At 53.5% G+C, this 18660-nt stretch overlaps 2 protein-coding genes across 2 annotated transcripts; one reads left to right on the forward strand and one right to left on the reverse strand.

The window, feature by feature from the left end:
* Positions 1 to 537: 537 nt before the first annotated feature.
* LOC121082316 (T-cell activation Rho GTPase-activating protein-like) lies at positions 538 to 3528 on the reverse strand. Its single transcript, XM_040581664.1, has 6 exons — positions 3366 to 3528; positions 2979 to 3140; positions 2785 to 2894; positions 2380 to 2575; positions 2038 to 2155; positions 538 to 548 (listed from the first exon to the last, which is right to left on the reverse strand). Exons 1-6 carry the CDS (start codon positions 3513 to 3515, stop codon positions 538 to 540), a joined length of 747 nt encoding a protein of 248 aa, XP_040437598.1. The 5' UTR covers positions 3516 to 3528.
* A 7670-nt stretch (positions 3529 to 11198) lies between these two features.
* LOC121082317 (E3 ubiquitin-protein ligase RBBP6-like) lies at positions 11199 to 17879 on the forward strand. The gene is made up of 5 exons (XM_040581665.1): positions 11199 to 11298; positions 11985 to 12058; positions 12892 to 12976; positions 15201 to 15300; positions 17822 to 17879. Exons 1-5 carry the CDS (start codon positions 11199 to 11201, stop codon positions 17877 to 17879), a joined length of 417 nt encoding a protein of 138 aa, XP_040437599.1.
* The last annotated feature ends 781 nt before the right edge of the window (positions 17880 to 18660 follow it).

Genomic DNA, 18660 nt, shown 5'->3' on the forward strand with positions numbered 1-18660 from the left:
CCGGTCCCTGCTGGCCCTGAAGGCCGGCCACAGCACTTGGTTTCAAGCCTGAGCTGGTCATGTCATGGCTGTTCTGGAACGTGGTACAGTGAAAGAAGAGATTGAAATGGCAAATGTTCCCTCTCAGGGTGGTCCCATGCTGGCAAAGGTTGTCCGAGGAGGTTGTGGGCTCTCTGTCCTTGCAGATCTTCAAAGGCCAAGGGCACACAGTCCTCTGCAACCTGCTCTAGCTGAGCGTGCTGGAGCAGAGGGCTTGGCCCAGAGGACCTCCACGGGTCCCTTCCAACCCCACCCTCCCGTGTGGCTCTGTGCTTTGCTTTTCCTCCTAAAGCCCCTCAGCTCAGCCCCGATGCCCGCTGGAAAGGGTGCTGGGGCAAGGGACGATCCCAATCTCCTCCCCGAGGGTCCCACCCCAGCACAAGCGCTCCCCACTCCACGAGACCCTATGGCAGACACAGTCAGGAGAGGGAAAAGATTCTTTTATTGTCAACAGCAGCTGCGAGGGCCCAGGAGTCACAGCTGTTCAGCCGGTGAAAATCAGTCAGCACCTGCAACGACAGAGTCAGAAAGCTCTGATAAGCCCCCAGAGGCAGGAAGAGGCAGGATTTGGTTCCCCCCTCTTTGGGGGACGCTGTTTCCGAGGCATTCCTCACGGCCCAGAAGGGACAGCTCTTGCTGGCCTCCACTCGAGGCCGGCTCCGGTGCCTTCTCCCCAGGGGTGATGTCCCTAGGGAGCTGTGCGTGCGCAGGGATGCTGACAGTGCCCCTGTGCCACACAGCAGGGCTCGAAGGGGAGCCCCCGGGGAGCTGCCGTGGGGCTCATCCCAAACCCTGCTCAGCACCAGCCCTCGCCGGCCCTTGCCAGCCAGCTGGGCTGACTTAGGGCCGTGTTCAGAGTTGGGAAAGATGGGCAGCAGCGCCTGGTACGCACCTGGCCTTCCTGACGTGCTGCAGCTTCCTGCATTCTCTCAGGTTTGGGTCAGAGAAATCATTTCCCCTCTTCTCCTTTTTATTTGTGCTTGGCTGTCCCTCTCCTCTGCCCAGGCTTCTTTTCTCTTCCTTTTCCTTGACTTTTTCTTCTCCTGGTGGGAGCCTGAAAAACTTTCCATCCCACAGCGTGATGAGATGGGGAAAGCCCCAAGCCCCTGCAGTGAGCTCTCAGGTCAGGCAAGGGGAGCTCTTCCTACCTGGTTTCCTGGGGCAGGCTGGTCAGTTGTGGCAGGCGTGCCAGGGACTCTGCCGTGCCCTCGGGGGTGCCTGGAGGCAAATCTGGAGGTGCCTAAACCAGAAATTTGGGAGGTAATGGGTGGCAAGTGACAGCCTGGGGTAGTGAGGGCCTGACTGCCAAATTGCCGTCTTAGCTCTACAGAGGAGATGCTGGTTTGCATCGTGCACATTTTGCACAGCCCAGCCAATGCAGCCTAGACTTGATGAAGCTGTGACGGAGTAGGATTTGAGCAAAAGCCCTCTCAAGGTGACAGCTTCTCCCTTCTGTCCTTCTGTGGGTATTTTGTAGGTATGTTTTGTTTGATGAAGCAGATCATACTTAATGAAGTGCATTCCAGAAACAGCCTTTCCAGTTTTCCTTAACACGCACCACTCTGGGGGGAGAGGAGGAGCCCCAAAGGCACAAGAGAGCGGCTGCCAGGAGGAGGCCCAGCAGCTGCTTGGCCTCCTGGGAAATTACTGTCCCACTTGAGACATGTTGCCCCAGTGTCTGTGGAGCTGCCGTACCTCTGCCGCTTTGGGCCCTGCCCCTGTGTCTCCCCCAGCTCCTCTGTCGATGTCCAGCAGAGAGGCAGCTGCATCCAGAAAGGCTTTTGCTGGACGCTGGGTCTCTGCTGTGCCTGCAGGGCCACTTTGCTCTTCGCACCGCAGCTCTGGAAAGCAAAAGCACGTGCAGCAGCGTGACTTCTTGGAAGTCAAGAACACCTAAGCAAAGCCCAGCCGAGCCCTACACCACTTGTCTCCTCAACGTTGAGGTTTCTGGCATCCCAAGCCCCAGTGTCTGTGACAAGCCTCAGCCCCTCCTCCTACCTGTGCACCTGTCCATGGGTGCTGGCACCTCCTCGGCTGATGGAGGGGAGAGGCCGGCCACCTCCTCCCCAAAGATGTCCCCGCAGTTTTCAATGAGGAACTCCACCAGCACGTTCACCTGCAGACATGAAAGCCTTGGTCTCAAGCCAGGTGCCTGCAGACGTGTCAAGCAGCCTTTCCCACTGCTGACCCTTTGTCTGTGCAGGTGGCTGCGGCTGGGGGTTGCTCTTCCAGGCACCCAGCCCACCAGCCCTGGCTCAAGGGAGGAGGCAGCCAGGGACCTCTCAACAGCCAAGCTCCGACGGGCCGGGAAGGCAGCACTGGCTGCTGGGTAGGGCGTACCTTCTCGGTCACCGCCAGCATGGCCTGCAGCGGGAGCAGGTCCTCGTTGGGTGGGCTCAGCAGGTTGGGCCCGACGCAGATGGCCAGGTTGCTGCAGCTCATTCTGCTGGTGGCTGCGTTGTGGCCAATGTGCTGCAGGAGGGCCATCAGCCGCTTCAGGAGGAGGAGGTTGGCCGCAGGCAACTTGTTGGCCACCCTGAGGGAAGAGGAAGACAAGGCTGATGAAGCAGAGGGTGCCCACAGCCGTCCCTGCAGCTGGCCCCAGGCGGGTGGGAGCCAGCAGCCGTGTTGCACAGCTTTGCGGCAGCCTGAAAAGACAGCTTTCTGAGGAGCCCGTGCCTTGGCAGGCAGGTCCCAGAACTCTCCCGGTCCCTGCTCACCAGGCAGGCTGCTGCCCACACTTACGCTTTCAGCTCCTCCACCTTGGCCTGCTTGCTGGCCCTCTCCATGGCTGCCATCCAGTCCTCGTAGAGGTCGATGACGAGGAGCTTGGTGGGGATGCTTCGCAGGAATTCCTGCAATGCCAAGGGCTGCAGGTGAGCCTTTGAACGCTGCAGGCCAGCCAGGAGCTCCTCCAGCTGCAGCTCAGAAGCGCTCACCTTCAAGATGACGGCCAGCAGCAGTGCAGGCTGGCTTCCCACATCGACTTCCGTGCCGCGGTCCAGGGCCTCGCGTAGCTGCCGAAGTTCCGTGCCGCCGGCAGCTCTGCGGAATATCCCCTCTGTCGTCGGTCCTTCCTGGTGCAGGACAGCCAGCAGCTCCTGCAAGAGATGCAGGACAGTGGCTTGGCTGAGGAGCTGCCCTGCAGCAGCGGTGGCCGTGGCCAGAGCTCTTCCCCAGACTGGGCTCTGTCCCCCTGCAAAGGGGCTGGGAGCAGAGAAGCGTGAGCCATGGGCAGAGAGCCCAATTCCCCAGTACCTGGAGCCAGGGGACACTGCCTGTGGACTGAGTGGGGGGCTGGGGACCCCGTGTGCAGGCTGGCTTACCTGGATGGGCCGGGGCAGCGTGTTGTCCTCCCCACAGAGGGCTGCCAGGGGCTGCCCAAAGAGCGCCCTGCTGCAGCCGGAGCCCGCCTGCCCTGGCGCCTGGGCAGCGGCCGGGGTGCGCCGCAGGGCGAAGGGCCAGGGCAGCCCCATCCTCCTCCTGCTGGTGCTGCTCCCGCTGCTGCTCCCTCCTGCTGCAAAGGAAAACAGAGTAAGACACCACCAATGGAGACCCCAGGCCAGCGGTCCCAGCGCCTGCCCTGCCCTGCTCTGTCCTGCCCGCAGCGCGATACTGTGTAGTGCGGCAGGACAGGCAGGGAGCCAGCAGCTGGAACCGTGGCTTTGGCTCAGCAGCTGTGGCTTGGAGGCTGCCGAGAGCTGGTGTGCCACCAGGACAGCCTGTCCCAGCCCTTGCCCTGCCCTCCTGCAAGCTGTGGGCAGCCACAGAGGCTCTGTGTCCTGCAGAAGCTCATGCAGCGGCCGCTCTCCAGCAGGTGTCCTTGCCAGTCCAGGTGTTGTCCTCCCGTGCGGTGCCCAACCTGCATGGCGACACTCAGGGGACAAGTGAGCACAGTTCAATCCATTGCAGGAGGTTGCCTTTCTTTCCCAAACTCACCTGGCTCGTGGCAAAGTCCCCCTGCGTTCGCAGATGGGGCCGTCGCAGGCCCTTGCTTGGGATGAGCCTGCAAGAACCAAGAATGAGGCTGCGCTTGGAGAGCAGCCCCGCAGCAGAAAGGGCCAGCGGCGAGCTGCCCCCCGGAGCCAGCAGCCTGAGCATGGCAGAGCTGGGACCCTCTGTCCTCCCAGGCTCTCTGCCCCGTGCGGCAGGTTTCGTCCCAGCTCCGCCAGCCAGCCAGTACGTACCAGCGTTCCTGGTGTCTCCCCAACCCCCTCTGCTGCGGAGCGGTACTGTGGGAACCCCCGCCCTCCTGCACATGGTCACCCCACTCGCTGCACATCCCAGCACAGCCAGAGATGGGTGAAAGGCAGCCATTCTCACCTCTGCCTGTGCCTCCATCAGCCTCTCCAGGCTCCTGGCGCGCACTGTCCTCCACTGGGCGGGAGAGAAGGAGGGGAAGAAGGTGAGCAGCCATGGGTCTGCTGCTCGGCTGCAGGAGCAGTGCTCGGGGACAGGGCCCAGAGCAGAGAGACACTCACGGCGTGGCGGCGGCTCAGCTCCTTCTCCAGGAGCTTGATGGATGTTAGGAGGGTGACGCGGGCTCCCGTGCGTCTTTCTGGTGTCCTGTGCACCGGGAAGGGAGAGGGAGAGAGCTGGGTGAGCCCCAAGCTGTCTCTTGTCTCTCGTCAGGCAGCTGCGCCCGAGAGCTGCTCGCAGCCACGGGGGCACCTTCCCCAGCTGGGGGCTGTGTTCCCCCGTGGGCCCAGCTTCTCCTGGAGCACCCCCCCGGCTTACCCCAGCAGCGTGGCCACCCACAGCTCCTTCAGTGCCTGGGAGCTGCAGAAAGAGAGGGAAGACAGCGTCAGGCCCTGCTGCCCCCAGCCCTGGGCAAAGGTGGGTGCCTGCACAGCCCTGCTCTGTGGGGCAGGACAGAGGCGCTGTCCAAGCCCTGGGTCGCTCTGTCCTGCCCGAGCAGCTGTATTTGCCCTTCCCTTCTGGGGACCAAAAGGTGACCAGGGGATGCAGGATGGGGAAACATCCCCCGTCCCTCCCTCCCTGCCACCGAGCTGCCTGCTCCCTGCCCAGCTCTGCACGCAAGGCAGAGGCCAGTATTCACAGGATGGTGTGGGCACGGCTGGGAAGCTCTCCTGCCCGACCACGACTCACCCAAAAGTGGCAATGCAGGAGCCGGTGGGCCAGGCGAGGATGACAGAGGTGCTGTCCTCATCGGTGCCTTGCTTCTCCTCCTCCTGTCCATCCTGCCCCGCAGCCTCCTTCCCGCTGCTGAGCACCCACAGCTGGTCCAGGGCCAGGCAGAGCTGTGGGCGCAGGCTGGTGCCATGTCTGCAGAGAGCAGAGGCGGGCACTGAGCTGGAGGGGGGCTCCTTGGGCTGGGTCCCCACGCGCAGAGCCCTGTCCCCCACCTGCCCTTGGGACGGACATGGGTGCCTCCAGCACCGAGGGGCCGGGGCCTGGGGCTGGTGCCAGGGTGTCCCTGGGCCGGGGCTGGGGGCAAGGACCTGGGCTCTGAGGGTCTTACCGCAACTTGGCGACCACCAGTTCCTCGTGGAGGAGCAGAAGGCGCCTCTCGCTCCTCTTGCGGCCCCGGGTCAGCCGCACGTCCGCACTCAGCACCGGTTCAGCATCGCTGAGAGCCTCCCTGCAGAGCAGAGTGCGGCGGGCATGAGCAACGCCAGTGCTGCGTGGCCCAGCTGTGCCCGCGTGTCCCCGAGCCCGGGGGGAGCCCACCTGGAGCCGCAGCAGCAGCAGGCCTGGCCCATCCTGCCCGGGAGAGGAGGGCCCTGGCCGTGCACCGAGGAGGGGGCCCAGCCGGCGACGGGGAGGCTGGGGAGCGGGGTGCTGGTGCTGTGGCAGCGCTCCTGGGCCAGAGGCTGCCTCCTGCCAGCGCCGCTGCGTGCCAGCACAGCTCTGCCCTGCTGCCTGTGGTGGCCGTGGGCTCCCAGTGACCAACGGTCTGAGCCCAACGGAAAGTGGGCGGGGCCTGGGGGGGCGGGGCCGGGGCCCTCTCCAGTATGGCCGGGCCTGCCCCGCCCGGGGGAGCCCCGAGCAGGACAGGGCAGGGGGCGAGGGCCACCTCCCTGCGCCTGCGGCCAGCGCTTTCACCTGGGGTTTTGACAGGGTCCTGGTCGATAAAAGAAGCTGTTTTTCCTAGAGATGGCCGTTGTGGCCTGAGGCAGACTCCTCTTGGTGGAGGCCGGCCTAGCAGTTGGAAGGCCTCTGGCAACCAGGCCGTGCTAGGCCTCAGGCCCCAAGGCGCTGGAATTGGAGCAGGCCCACCGTGAGGAAAAACTTCCATTTTTACCAAAAGACGGGGGGACTAGCAGCAGTCAAGAGCCGCTCGTGTCCTGCCAGGCGCCACAGGTAAATGAAATGTGTGGTGAGCTTCAGCAGGAATTGTGGTGCCCCTGGAGCACCACCCTTGCTTGGGAAGGCCTTATCCCACCTGGGTGTTAAGGCTTCACCCTTGGCAATCAGGGCTGGATGAGCAGCACCCAGGAGCCCCTGCCCTGTTAGCCATGACCTTCACCCGGCCGGTGGCCAACACGGCCAGGGGCGAGTCTGTGGGGTAGGCCATGACCATGGCAAAGAAGGGGAAAAGTAGTCAGCTTTTGATGGCCCGTGTCTCGTTTCACTGTTGACCCTAAGCAATGCCTTGCTTCAAATAGAAGCCATTCAGAGAGTTACACACCCGCCCTTTTCAGGAAAAATGCAGGAAATCAGAGACATGTGGCAAGTTCTCTGTTGGCTGTTGTACACCGCAGCAAGAAGCAGCGTGGGTCCAGTGGCTAATGCTGGAAGGGGAATTCAGCACTTCTGGGAAAGGGATATAAAGGCACTCTTGTGGGCCAGGCTGGGATTGGGGAGCCTGAGTGGGTGTCTGGGGTCCCAGCTTTCCCACAGTGCTGACTGTGGTGCCTGCTGCTTGTTCTTCCCTGCAACGCCGGTTGCATCCACCTGCTGGGCTGTGCTTGGGAAGGGCTCCGGGGGTGAGCAAGCCCACGGGAGAGGGCTGCGGAGAAGCTCTTCTCCAGAGATCTACCAGAAACTGTGCAGAGCATCCGAGAGGATGCTCTGTGTGACAAGGGAAGGTGCCCGTTGGTCCAATGTATGGAGCCTGCAGGGCTACCCATCCTCCAGCCAGCAATCCAGGTGCTGGGGGGTCCCATGCAGGTCTCCTGAGGTACCCTTTAGCCCCAGTCAAGGTGTCATGCCTCAGTGTGTGCTTGCAGGGCATGTTTCCTTCCTACTGACAAGGGAGGAATTGCAGTTAAATGCCCCTGGGCGATCCCGAGCCAAAAGCAGGTTTTTTTCTATGGGCCACACTGCTTTGCAGTCCATGTGTGTGGTTCAGCTCCTGCATGGGAGCTGAGGACACGAGGTGACCTAGCTCTGAAGCTGGCCACTCTTGCTCCAGGCAACTCCAGTTGCTTGCGTTTTCCTTCAGCTTCCCCAGCCTGATGATCTCCACTGTCACCTCCTCCCTGTCCTACAAGAAGTATCCCTCTCCCAGCCATTAGGACAGTGGCACAGCACTCAGAATCCAGATCACTGGCAGAGAAGTAGGACAGAGGAAAAGAGAAGTTCTCCTTTGAAAGAAATCCTTCTTTGTCCTCCTTTAGCTACCAGTGGATGAAAAATAGGGGGACAGAATTTCAGGCCAGCCACAGCACTGGCTTTCAAGCCTGAGCTTGTAATGTCATGGCTGTTCTGGAATGTGGTACAGTGAAAGGAGAGAGAGAAATGGCAAATTTTCCCCCTCAGAGCGGTCAAATGCTGGCAGAGGTTGTCCAAGGAGGTTGTGCAGCCTCTGTCCTTGGAGATCTTCAAAGGCCAAGGGCACACAGTTCTCTGCGACCTGCTCGAGGTGAGCGTGCTGGAGCAGAGGGCTTTGCCCAGAGGACCTCCATGGGTCCCTTCCAACCCCACCCTCCCGTGTGGCTCTGTGCTTTGCCTTTGCCCTGGTGGAGATCTTCAGGGACTTTGCGTTCCATTTTGTGTTGCCTTAGGGCTACAATGTGCTGGGGTTTGGGGGCAACAAGGTTATGGTATGCCAGAGGCCAGGCGAGTTAGTGTCAAAGTGTGTTATTGTTATGGACAGAACCTGTGTTTGTTGGCCCTGTGTTCCTGGGGTTATGGCATTTTTATCATGTGTTCTGTGTGGTTGTTTTTTTTTTGTGGAGAGTGCCTTTTTTCAGCTATTTCGCCTTTGTGGGGTTTGGATGGGGGCCTTTGGTTTGTGTATGATGTTTCTTCTGGTTGTTTTTCTGCTGTGCTGGTGGATGGTGGTGGTTTTTTTCTGTCTTGAAACCATCGTTACAGGCCTAATGTATCTCCTGCAGGTCAGGCAGTGTCACTTCTGGCGTGGTCTGACTCATTTCTGGTGAGTTGGTAGGTAGGTATGGAGGACTTGTGGTCCCTCCATGGAGGATGACTGCTAGAGGACTAAGAGGCAGATCTGTGGAGGGGTGAGAGGACTGCTGGCCCATAAGCAGTGACTGTCAGAGGACTAAGTGTACTTGAATTTACGTGGGCTTCCAAATTCATGGTTGTTTCTCCTGCCTTGCGGAAGAGCCATGGGAAGTCACCAGCCACACGGAAGGATAAAGGGTTTCCCACGGCTACGTGGCTTTTTGGGTTTTGCTTTTGAATAAGAAAGTCCTGTCTCTGCATGAGTAGAACTATAAACGGTCAATTTTGCCAACTTTAGAAAGCAGGGAGCAGCACTTTTGTGCTGTGCCTCACATGGCTGCCAGGGCATGGTGAGAAACAGCAAGTGAGTTTCTTCCTGGAACCTTCTCCAGGGGAGCAGTGCTGCACTTGTCAAGGTGAGGGGTTTTTTGGCTCTATGCGATTGCAAATGTGAGGGGTTAATTTTCAGAACACAGCTACTAGGGAGCAGCACATTTGTGCTGTGCCTCACATGGCTGCAAGGACAGAGTGAGAAACAGCAAGAGAATTCCTGCCTGGCACCTTCTCCAGGGGAATAGTGCTGCACTTTCACAAAGTGAGCTCTGGTTCAGCATGAGTGCACAAGGTTTTGGTCAATTTTCTCACCACAGGAAGCTGGAAGCAGCACTTTTGTGCTGTGCCTCACATGGGTGCCAGGGCAGGGTGAGAAGCAGCAAGAGAATTCGTTTCTGGAACCTTCTCCAGGGGAGCTGTGCTGCACTTTCTTAAGAGATACTTTTTCTTTTCGCTCTGCATGAGTGCACAAGGTTTGTGTCAATGTTCTCAGCACAGAAAGCAGGGAGAAGAAGTTTGGTGCTCTTCCTCACATGGCTTCCAGGGCAGGGTGAGAACAACAAGAGAATTTTTTCCTGGTACCTTCTTTATGGGAGGAGTGCTTTACTTTCCCAAAGTGACTTTTTTGGGCTCTTAATGACTGCAACGCTGAAGGATTAATTTTGCTCACCACGGAAAGCAGGGAGCAGAACTTTTGTGCTGTGCCTTACACGGCTGCCATGGCAGAATGAGAAGCAGCAAGAGAATTCCTTCCTGCCACCTTCTCCAGGGGAGCAGCCCTGCACTTTGTCAAGGTGAGTTATTTGGGCTGTGCATTATTGCCGGTGTAAAGGTGTCCAGTTTCTCCCCACAGAGAGCAGGGTGCACAACTTCTCTACTGTGCCTAACGTGGCTGCAAGGAAATGGTGAGAGGTAGCAATAAAATTCCTTCTGGAACCCTCTCCAGGAGAGCAGCCCTGCACTTTCCCAGGCCATGTTTTTTGGTTCTGTGTGAGTTCAAAAGTGCTGTGTCAATTTTCTCACCAGAGAAAGCAGGGAGCAGAACTCTTGTGCTGTGCCTCACATGGCTACCATGCACGGTGGGAAGCAGCGAGAGAATTCCTTCCTGGAACCTTCTCCAGGGGAATTTCCCAGTTCCCGAGAGACTCCTGGCACTGGCTGCAAGGGGGCTCCCAGCCGAAGGGTGGGCCTGGGTGTTGTTGGGGTGGGAATTGGTGATGTCTCCTTTCCTTAGTCACGTTAACACTTTGGGATAACAAATGGATGCTTCGCTCCTATTGCTCTTTTATCATATCGCTCACAGTAACTGCCACTGGTTCCTTTTATCATATTGCATGCTATTTTCTTTTATTGCAATATAAGAAACTGCGTTTGATATATTCCATTATTTGATATACTTGATAGATTTGATTATATTTGATGTGGAGTTCAGCTTTGCTGTGTATCCAGTCAGCCAGCAAAACATAATTCGGCGTAGTCGGCAGCATACGAAGTAAAACTCTCTCTATTTAGGAAAAAAAAAATGTTCCTCGACTTGCTATTGTCAGGTGGGAACCATTGCCTTATGGTGTTTGGGCCAGAGTGGTCTGGTGGTGCTGGGCAGTTGGGCCATGCCAGGGACAGAGGGACGGGAGCAGGGGAGGGGGCGGGGGGAAGGGGTTTAGGGAGGGACGGGTGGGAATGGATGAAGGTGTTTAGGGATGGAGCGGGGTGTGTGGGGGTGGGGGGTGGGGCAAGGATGTGTGTTTGTGGGAGTGGGTGTATGGGGGGTGGGGGAGGTTTGAGGAGGAGGGTGTGTGTGTATTGGTAAACCTGGGTATGGGGGTGGGGGTGGTGGGGGGGGTGGTGAGGGGGTGGAGGGTGTGTGTGTTATTTAGAGAACAGAGTGGGGAGCCTGGGGGAAGGGTTTTAGGGACGGACGGGAGGTTTGATGAAGGCCTTTAGGGAAGGACCGGGGAGCTGGGGGAAGGATTTTAGGGACGGACCGAGGGTGGGGGAGGGCTGCACCAGGGTCTGGGGGAACAGGTTTTAGGGCCAGGACGGGGAGGTGGAGGTGGGGGATGATTTCAGGAACAGCCAGGATGGAGGAGGGTGTCAAGGGAAGTCTTTCAGGGTTGTTTGGGGGGAAGGATTTTGGGGACGGATGTGGTGTCTGGCGGGACGTTTGATGCCACTGTTTAGATTCCACTGTATATACGTTTATGTCCAGGGATTCTGTTAAGGGAAGGCTGCTGGCTCGGCAAAGGGACGAGATGTCTGAGCTCCCCAGTTGCCACGCTCTGATTTGGTGTGTAGCTCTACGTTAAACACACCTGCGCACAAAGGTTAGGCCAAGCTGACTCTCTAAAGCTGTTAGAAGTGACGAATTAAGGGACCTCTCATCCAGGGAGTCAGCCTCGGGAAGGATGGGGAAGAAAGAATGGATGGGGAAAAGATCTGCGTTCTCTTCGGTGATGCAGAAAGAGCCTCCGGGTGAGGACGTTGTGGTCGCAGGAGGAGACAAGCCGATAGAGTGCTGCGATCCGCAGAATGTTGGTTGGAAGTCGGACAAAGGTAATTGTTGTGGGGGGAGATCGTGACCTCTGACTCAGATAGCCCCCCGAGAGAGGGCAAGGCCCCGCTTGGGGAGCACGGGGAGCTAGTAAAAAAGCTCAGCAGTGCTGTCTGAGGGTGTGTGCTCGTTTGCATTAAAGCAAGCAACTTGTAACCCATCCCGTGCCTGACTGAAAATGCGTGTGTAATGCGCTATGAGTGTGCAAGTGCTCTGCTGTCCGTAGTGCGTACCCTCGAGGAACTGGGTGAGCACGCTCAGAGGAAACATTCCCCCGTGCTCCCAGCACTGCCATAAAGAATGCCGGCCTTCTGAAACTTGCAAGCAAGGCTTAGAGGGTTTTTCTCCCTGACCGACTTTATGGTATCATTCCCACCATACTGGAGAGAGCAAATCTTTTTCTCTTTGGTGGTGAAAGCAGCTTGGGGAGTGTCACTGATGTGCAGCACTTTTTTAACCTCAGGTCTAAAGTGCCACCGGTCCTACCGTGGAATACATCCTTCCTCAGGCTTTCAGCAAACGGAAAGGATGCATCAAACCCACCCCACAAACATGTCCTGCACTTTTTTTATCTTTCCTGGAACGTGGGGACATGACCCTGCTGGGCCATCAGTGCCACCTGCCTGGGAGCCAAGATGGTGCCTTTACATTCCAGGCTAAGAACTTACCTTCTTTTTTTCCTTTTCAGCAACTTTAGAGCCATCCTTAGGGAGGCTGGTTAAGCTGGTTTACTGCACAGCTGGTCGCCAGTGGAGGGAGACGGTAAGCTCCGCTGTTGCCTTTGGTGTTTACTTGTTACCTTGTCGCTCGTTTGAGTGATCTTACCATGCCCCGGCAAGCAGAAGCTATCACGCCACTTTAGGCCTTGGTCTAATAGTCATGCAAAGCAACATTGAAAGTCATTCGGAGATCTGGAACAGGCCCCAATGTGCATTTTATAAAAGTGCATCTTGGCTGCTCTTTATCTTTGTATGGGTTTTTTTCCCGTTTCTCCAGACTGTTGAAGCTCTGAAAGGTGCCAATGAGCTGCTCTCCCTCAGTTTGCTCCTTTGCCTTTGGGGAGTGCGTTTCATGTTTTCTTCATGGCTCTGCAGAGGACAAAATCCATGAATACACCACCTTGGTTTTTTCACCTAAGCTAATTTCAGAAACTGCCTCCTTTAACTTAGACATGAAACTCTTCTTCACCTCTTTGTGCACTTGTAGAAAAGCAGGGTGGGGTGGGGGGTGGGGGATGGGGGTGTCTTCAGGAAGTGCCCGGCAAAAGAGCCTTTAGGAGACCCTGTCCCTTGACTCACATGTGGGGTAGTGAAGAGTCTGAGAAAGTCACGGGTGTTTTGGTGTTCACCTAGGCAGGTTTTCGTTTTGTTTTTTTTTTTTTCTTATTTTCTTTTTTAACTTATGTAGCTTATGTCACCAGGTAGTGACAGCCCGGGGGTGACAGGAGGGGACAGCAAGCAAAGGCAGCCTGGAGGGTGACAGGAGGGGACAGTAGGTGGGGACAGGCCTGGGGGGTACAGGAGAGGACAGCTGTTGGGGACAGCCTGGGGGGTGACAGGAGGGGAGAGCAGGTATTGAAAGCCTGGCGGTGACAGGACCTCAGGCGCCAGATCATGGGCCGCGAGAGGCTGAAGGCGACCCGCTGCGACCTGCAGGTCACCAGCGCCCAGACCATGGAAGGTGCGTGGGGGCGGCGGGCGCGGGATGCGGGGACCGGCCGGCTGGCGGTGGCGCAGGCGCCCAGTGAGGCGGTTGGGCCGCGGCCGGCAGCGGTGACTTGTGCTGGGGCCTCAGAGCTGCTCTTCCGTGGTTGTGCGCTGGCAGCTGCCGTCAGGGCTGTGTGCGCAGCCAGGCACAGCAGCGTACGGGGTCCGTGTGCGACACCGCGCGTGGAAGAGGTTTGGTTTCTGGGAACCCTTCTAGGTAAAACGATAAGGGAATGTGGGACAATGCCTTGTCATCACAAACCTGCCAGATTTCTTTGAAAGCCGGCAGAGAAGGCTGAACGTGATAGAAAAGGAGTGGATGGCTAATTTGAAGGGGAAAAAAGTGGGTTTGGTGACTGAAATTTGTCTTCAGCCACTTTTACTCCACCGCATTGGAAAAGTGGTGCTTGGCTGCTGCAGAAACTGCTCAGTAGCAACGTTTGGGATCAAGAGTGTATCTGTGAGTGAGAATCTATGCAGACCCTGGAAAGCCATCTTGTAGACGAGCGTTCTGTCTAAAGTATACTTGGCATTTCTTGCCAATACAGCTTCTTTTCTACACCAAAGACATTTTCATTCAGATGCTATTGGGCATCATTTCTTCTTTTCTTTCAAACGGTGCATTTTTTTCCTGGTACTGCGTGTTTAAACGGTGTCAGGGCAATACTGAAGTTTTATGGCAGATCAGTTATGGTGAATATACCTAAAAATGTTCTTCGAGAAGCCCTAAGTTCTTTTGAATCTCAGAAATGGTGCTTGATTCTCAGAGACGGTAATGGTTTCGTATTACTTAGTGTGCTGTTTCAGTTTGGTAATCTACCGTCTGGCAAAGCTTGCATGTGATTAAAGACTTTGGGATATGACAGAAATAAAAAGACTTGGAAACTGTTTCCATTCCTTAAACATTCAAATTTTATCGGTTGGGTTTTTTTTTTCTTTTTTCCTGTGGTTCTGTGACATTCTCACAACAGTCTTTTCTTTACAATGTGTACTCATAGGTTTTTTCCCTCTTCCTGTTTGTTGTATTAAAACTTAAACAGAATGACATGCCTGCTGTGGTAACTGTAACTTTGGCCCCAGCCTTTCCAGTGGTTGGACCTAAACACGCTGTTTACCTACAGATAGGTAAAGTATGTTCAGGAGAGTATCTGTGAGGAGACTTAACAGCACGGTGTTAGGGGTCTTGGGGGTGTTACGGGGTCGCGTGTCATACGGCGGTAGAGATAGACATGCAGGTAGAGGCAGATGCACAGGTGGTGACACAGATACTTACTGGAACTTCTGTAAGGGTGTCTTCCCTGTGGAAATGCAAAAATCCCCCAGTGGTTGTCAGAGCAAAGCTAAGGAATACATTTCAGTGTCATACACGTGTATGCCAGATTTTGGGGTTTTATACATAACCGTGAATTTCCGTTTTTGTTGAACAGCATCTGCGTGCCTAAAGTCACCTTCAGAAGATGAAGGAAAGAACTCGGCCAGGATGTTCTGCCTAAAGGGGGTTCTTGGAGATCTTCCCTGTGGAGATACGGTCGTGGGTTTTATAACTTGGTGCAGGAGTCCTGACTAAATGTTGACATGATCTTGGAAAGACCCTTCAGTGAACCTTGAGTGAAGATGGCCAACTTGTTCAGATTTTTCCGGGCCGCGTGATCACAGAAATCTCGTAATAGAAGCAATGCTAATAGAAGCTGAAAGTAAACAGGATTTTAAACATCACTGGGGGGGAAAAAAAAGAGATGGTGGACTCTTTTTGAAGATGGTGGGGAGGCAAAATGGATGGTTGGGATGTGTTTGAAAAGGTGGGAGGCAGGGTGGGGGTGTCCTCTTCCGTGCTCACTATTATAGAGACATGTTCTAGGGTTTTGTAAGCTAACAGGAGCAAAAGCAATGAAAGTTAGATCAGGAAAGAACCTCATGTTGTAGCAGACTCTGCTTTAGTGACTTTAGAGACCATTTTGCTGTTGGCATTGAAACGATTCCAAAAAAATGGAAAAGATTTTGCTGCTTGTGTTTGACTATCAGACCTGAAGATTTCTGGAAAGGTGCCGTGAGTGTGTGGACATGATAAAAGCATGACGCTGTGTGTAAAATGTTGCTTTTCTATCTGTAAAGGGATTCCCTGAAGTGCTATGTCATGACATATTAATATCACTCTTACGAACTGACTGATGCTTTCTCTGTATTGATGTTGTTTCCAGAATACACAGATGACAATGCCCTGATTCCGGGGAACTCATCGGTAACTGTTAGGGGAGTCCCTGTTAGAGGAGTTAAAGCTACCGGCAAAACAGACCTTGGGTAAGTAGCCATAACGCGTTGTGTTCTTTGGGAGGGGTTTCAGTGTGTTCACCTTCTTTGTGGCTGTTGGTTTACGGAGGCATTCCGGTTGTATCTTTCTTGTTAAAGCTGCTGTTAACTTGTGTTGTGACAGGGCAGATTTGAAGGTATCTGTCCCAAAGCAGACTTAGATTTTTCAGCCCGCTGGGACGTGGCTTTCAAACTCCATTCAGACGTTTGAATTGAGTTTGTTCTTGGGCTTGGTTTTTCTGAGAGTCAAGTTCTCCATCCTGTTTCCTCTAAGCAGAGAGATCCCTTATTGTATGCTTTTGCTTGTATTGCTTTTAGAGTAAACGGAGAGACACATTGCAGTGTGAACTGGTAATTGGTTCCCATCTACCAGCAGTCTGAGTCTCAGTGTTTGACTGCTTCCTTTGTTTGGGGGCGGGGGGGCAGGGTATTCTTACACCCCAGAGGGGTGGGGGTGGCGGGGCTGCATGCTGTCTCCAGAGGAAAGACTGAGAGTGGCCAGCTGGCAAACCGTGCAAACAAGAAGTTTCATTCTTAAGTGATTCCTATTAGTTTCCTAAAGACGATGCCTGTGTTGAGCAAGAGAAAAAGAGCAACGTCCTAAAGCGTATTGCCTTTTGTGCCAGGACGGTGAAGGAACAGTTGATCTTTTCCAAACCTGAAGCTCAGAAAGCAGTTGAGCACATTCCTAAATGTTGGTAGTTACCTTTCTAAGTCTGATTTCACCCTAAGCTGTTCTCTGTGCTCCAGGTATTACTGCTGTATTCCTCAGATTTATGGAGGACAGAGAATCTGATTACAATTGCAGATACTCAAATGTAAGCCTGACTACAGCATTATCGCTGTCATCGATGTATTCGTACAGTCCAGTTCTGTATCAGCTGCATCAGCATGGTTTGAATGGTCATGTTTTCCAGCCTTCTTCAAGATAGACCTCTCCTCCACCATTAGCAGATATTATTGACTTGTGGTTTTGCCGTGTCTTTCTAATGTTAGTTCTCAATAAATAGAGTGTACTGGCGAGTTACAGCGTGTCTCAAACAAACAGTACAGCAGCATCCTAGTACCCATGAAGCATCTGCAAGCAAACCCCCCTGCATGTATGTGGCTCTCCTGTAAGCTTTGGGCATATTAGTGCTTCCAGGCACTACCAAGAGTTTCTGGATGCCACAGCACTGTGCTGCTAAGCATGGCCTTGTTTGGGGGGTTAATTTAGATGGGGATGCTTAGTGCTGTCTTGTCAATATAGCCTCCATTTCTGGTTGGATGGCACCCTCTCCTGGTGTTGGCATGCTGCCCTAAAATGAGAGACTAGGTGCCACTAGCATCAAAGATCCAAGAAATACCTGCACGTGGGGATAAGGGATGAACGCCGCTGCTCTCCTAAAGTTGCAAATGGATTGGGCAGGTTAGCTTTCTATTCCTTCAGCTGGAAACCTTGTGGAAACAACTGGTAGAGTCGTTAGTGTTTGGGAATGATGAACGCTTGGTGTCACGGTGGAGAGGCCTTCAGAAATGCGTTAGTCACCTTGTAGTATCTTCCTCAAGGCAAGTGGATGGAGAAACCACAGTGCGGTAATCTAAAGCACTTCCTCATGTTCAGGAGGTACGTGGCTGTACTTGCGAGCCTGGTGGTGGTGTAGCAGTGGCAGGAAGAATGAGCCTTTCTATTTGTGCAGGACCTGCACAGCAGCCTTTGGGTTGCCCCTGCTTGTGGGACGCTTTGGATGAGGTATGAATTGTTTGTTAACTAGATCGGCGGTTGCATGTTTGATTCATGAGTAGTGTGCAGGTACAGACCAATGAGTATGTGGAATCTCGGCAAGGGCTTGTGTGTCATAAGTGTTTCCTAAAATATTGTAGCATGTTCAAGATGATCTTAAAGCAAGTTCTGGTAATCAAGACTTTTTTTCTTATTTTTTTAACACAGGCCTCCTCGATCACAGAAAATCCTAGGAACTGCTTTCAGGTGATGTTTCTACTGCTATTTGTAGTCACTTTAGGCTAAGTATGGTAGGTACCTGAACACAGTGCTGGGGCTTCCACCAAGAAACACTTTTCTACAGACAACTGTTCTTGTTTTGTCAGGGGAGTGTAGAAACCAAAGTGCTCTATCTGGTACCTATTTGTGATAGTGGGGCTATACAGATTGCCTGAAGGTGCCTTCGTATTTGGATGGCTGACTATTCAAGAACAGAAAAATGTAGCACAGTCTTCACAGTTTTGGTACTTAGAGAGCAGAAAGAAAATATCTGAGGACTTCTTCTTGCACTGCTGTATTCTGTATCTTAGAGTAATTGGGGACAAAGAAGGAATGGGATTTTGGGTTTTATTTCAGTAGCACCGAATGTACCAGGAGAGCGCACTTTATGTACAGAAATAAATTTCCATATTCATAAGACTACCAGTACACAATGTTTTGATGTTCAGGTTTTATTAACTGTTTTCACTGCTTTATGTTGGTTACAAGTGCTTTATTTTAAGTTCTGATCATCTTTCTTTCTTCTTCTAGAAGTCGAACTGAGCCAGCGAGTAGAACATCAAAAGAGGTATGTAAAAACGCAAGCTGAAACTTTTTTCTACATGCTGCACCTAAGTCTAAGCTATGTAGCCTTGTACTAATTGTTTTTATATATTAAAAAATATATAAAATATATATGTTTTATCTATAATATTTATTTTATATATATAAAACATATTTTCCAGTGAAATATAGTGTATGCTGTAAATCCAATGTATTTAATTCAGCATAGTGAAAACCGAGCAATGCCAACTTTTGCGCGGTTCTAATGTGAATAATGGTATTTGTGCCTAGTAAGGCATTGCATTTCGTACTGAATAGGCTAGACTATTTCTTGTACGACTGTGTGTTGTACCGATAATGTATGCTCATTTGTAGAGCTTGTAGGTTCAAGGTTTGCACCACTGAACTTGGTACACCACCACGTTGAATTTACATTTGGAAAAGGGGCAGCATTTTTTTTCCGGTCAGAAAACACTGTTGTTCTGCTGCTAAGACATGAATAAGTAACTCGAGGAGATACTTGACTCGTAATGGCCTAGATCTCCATTTGGCCCTTGGGTGGAATGCTACGTGCCACGATGCATTTCAAAATAGCCCTCATAGTACAAACATTGCTTTGTGGTGGTGTTTGGTTTTCGTCTGTAAGTATAACTGCTTTTTCTTCACTAGAATGGAGTGAGGCATTACACGAGCTCTAGGTCACTGGATCTGATCACTTTGAAAGCTCTTAGGATAACTTAATCTAGAAATTCATGAACTTGGGGTCTAATTAAAGTAAACGAAAGACAGCGCAAAAACTATACTGCATTCATGTATCACACCCTGTG

Source organism: Falco naumanni, unplaced genomic scaffold, assembly GCF_017639655.2.
Source record: "Falco naumanni isolate bFalNau1 unplaced genomic scaffold, bFalNau1.pat scaffold_69_arrow_pat_ctg1, whole genome shotgun sequence".
NCBI lineage: Eukaryota > Metazoa > Chordata > Aves > Falconiformes > Falconidae > Falco > Falco naumanni.

Coding starts and splice junctions, on each gene's coding strand:
- LOC121082316 (XM_040581664.1), bottom strand. CDS start 3,515: ATGGGGCTGCCCTGGCCCTTCGCCCTGCGGCGCACCCCGGCCGCTGCC. Junction 3,141..3,365: donor CGCTGCCCCGGCCCATCCAG/GTAAGCCAGCCT, acceptor CATCTCTTGCAG/GAGCTGCTGGCTGTCCTGCA. Junction 2,576..2,784: donor AAGGTGGAGGAGCTGAAAGC/GTAAGTGTGGGC, acceptor CTCTTCCCTCAG/GGTGGCCAACAAGTTGCCTG.
- LOC121082317 (XM_040581665.1), top strand. CDS start 11,199: ATGCAGAAAGAGCCTCCGGGTGAGGACGTTGTGGTCGCAGGAGGAGAC. Junction 12,977..15,200: donor CAGCGCCCAGACCATGGAAG/GTGCGTGGGGGC, acceptor TGTTGTTTCCAG/AATACACAGATGACAATGCC. Junction 15,301..17,821: donor ACCGGCAAAACAGACCTTGG/GTAAGTAGCCAT, acceptor TTCTTCTTCTAG/AAGTCGAACTGAGCCAGCGA.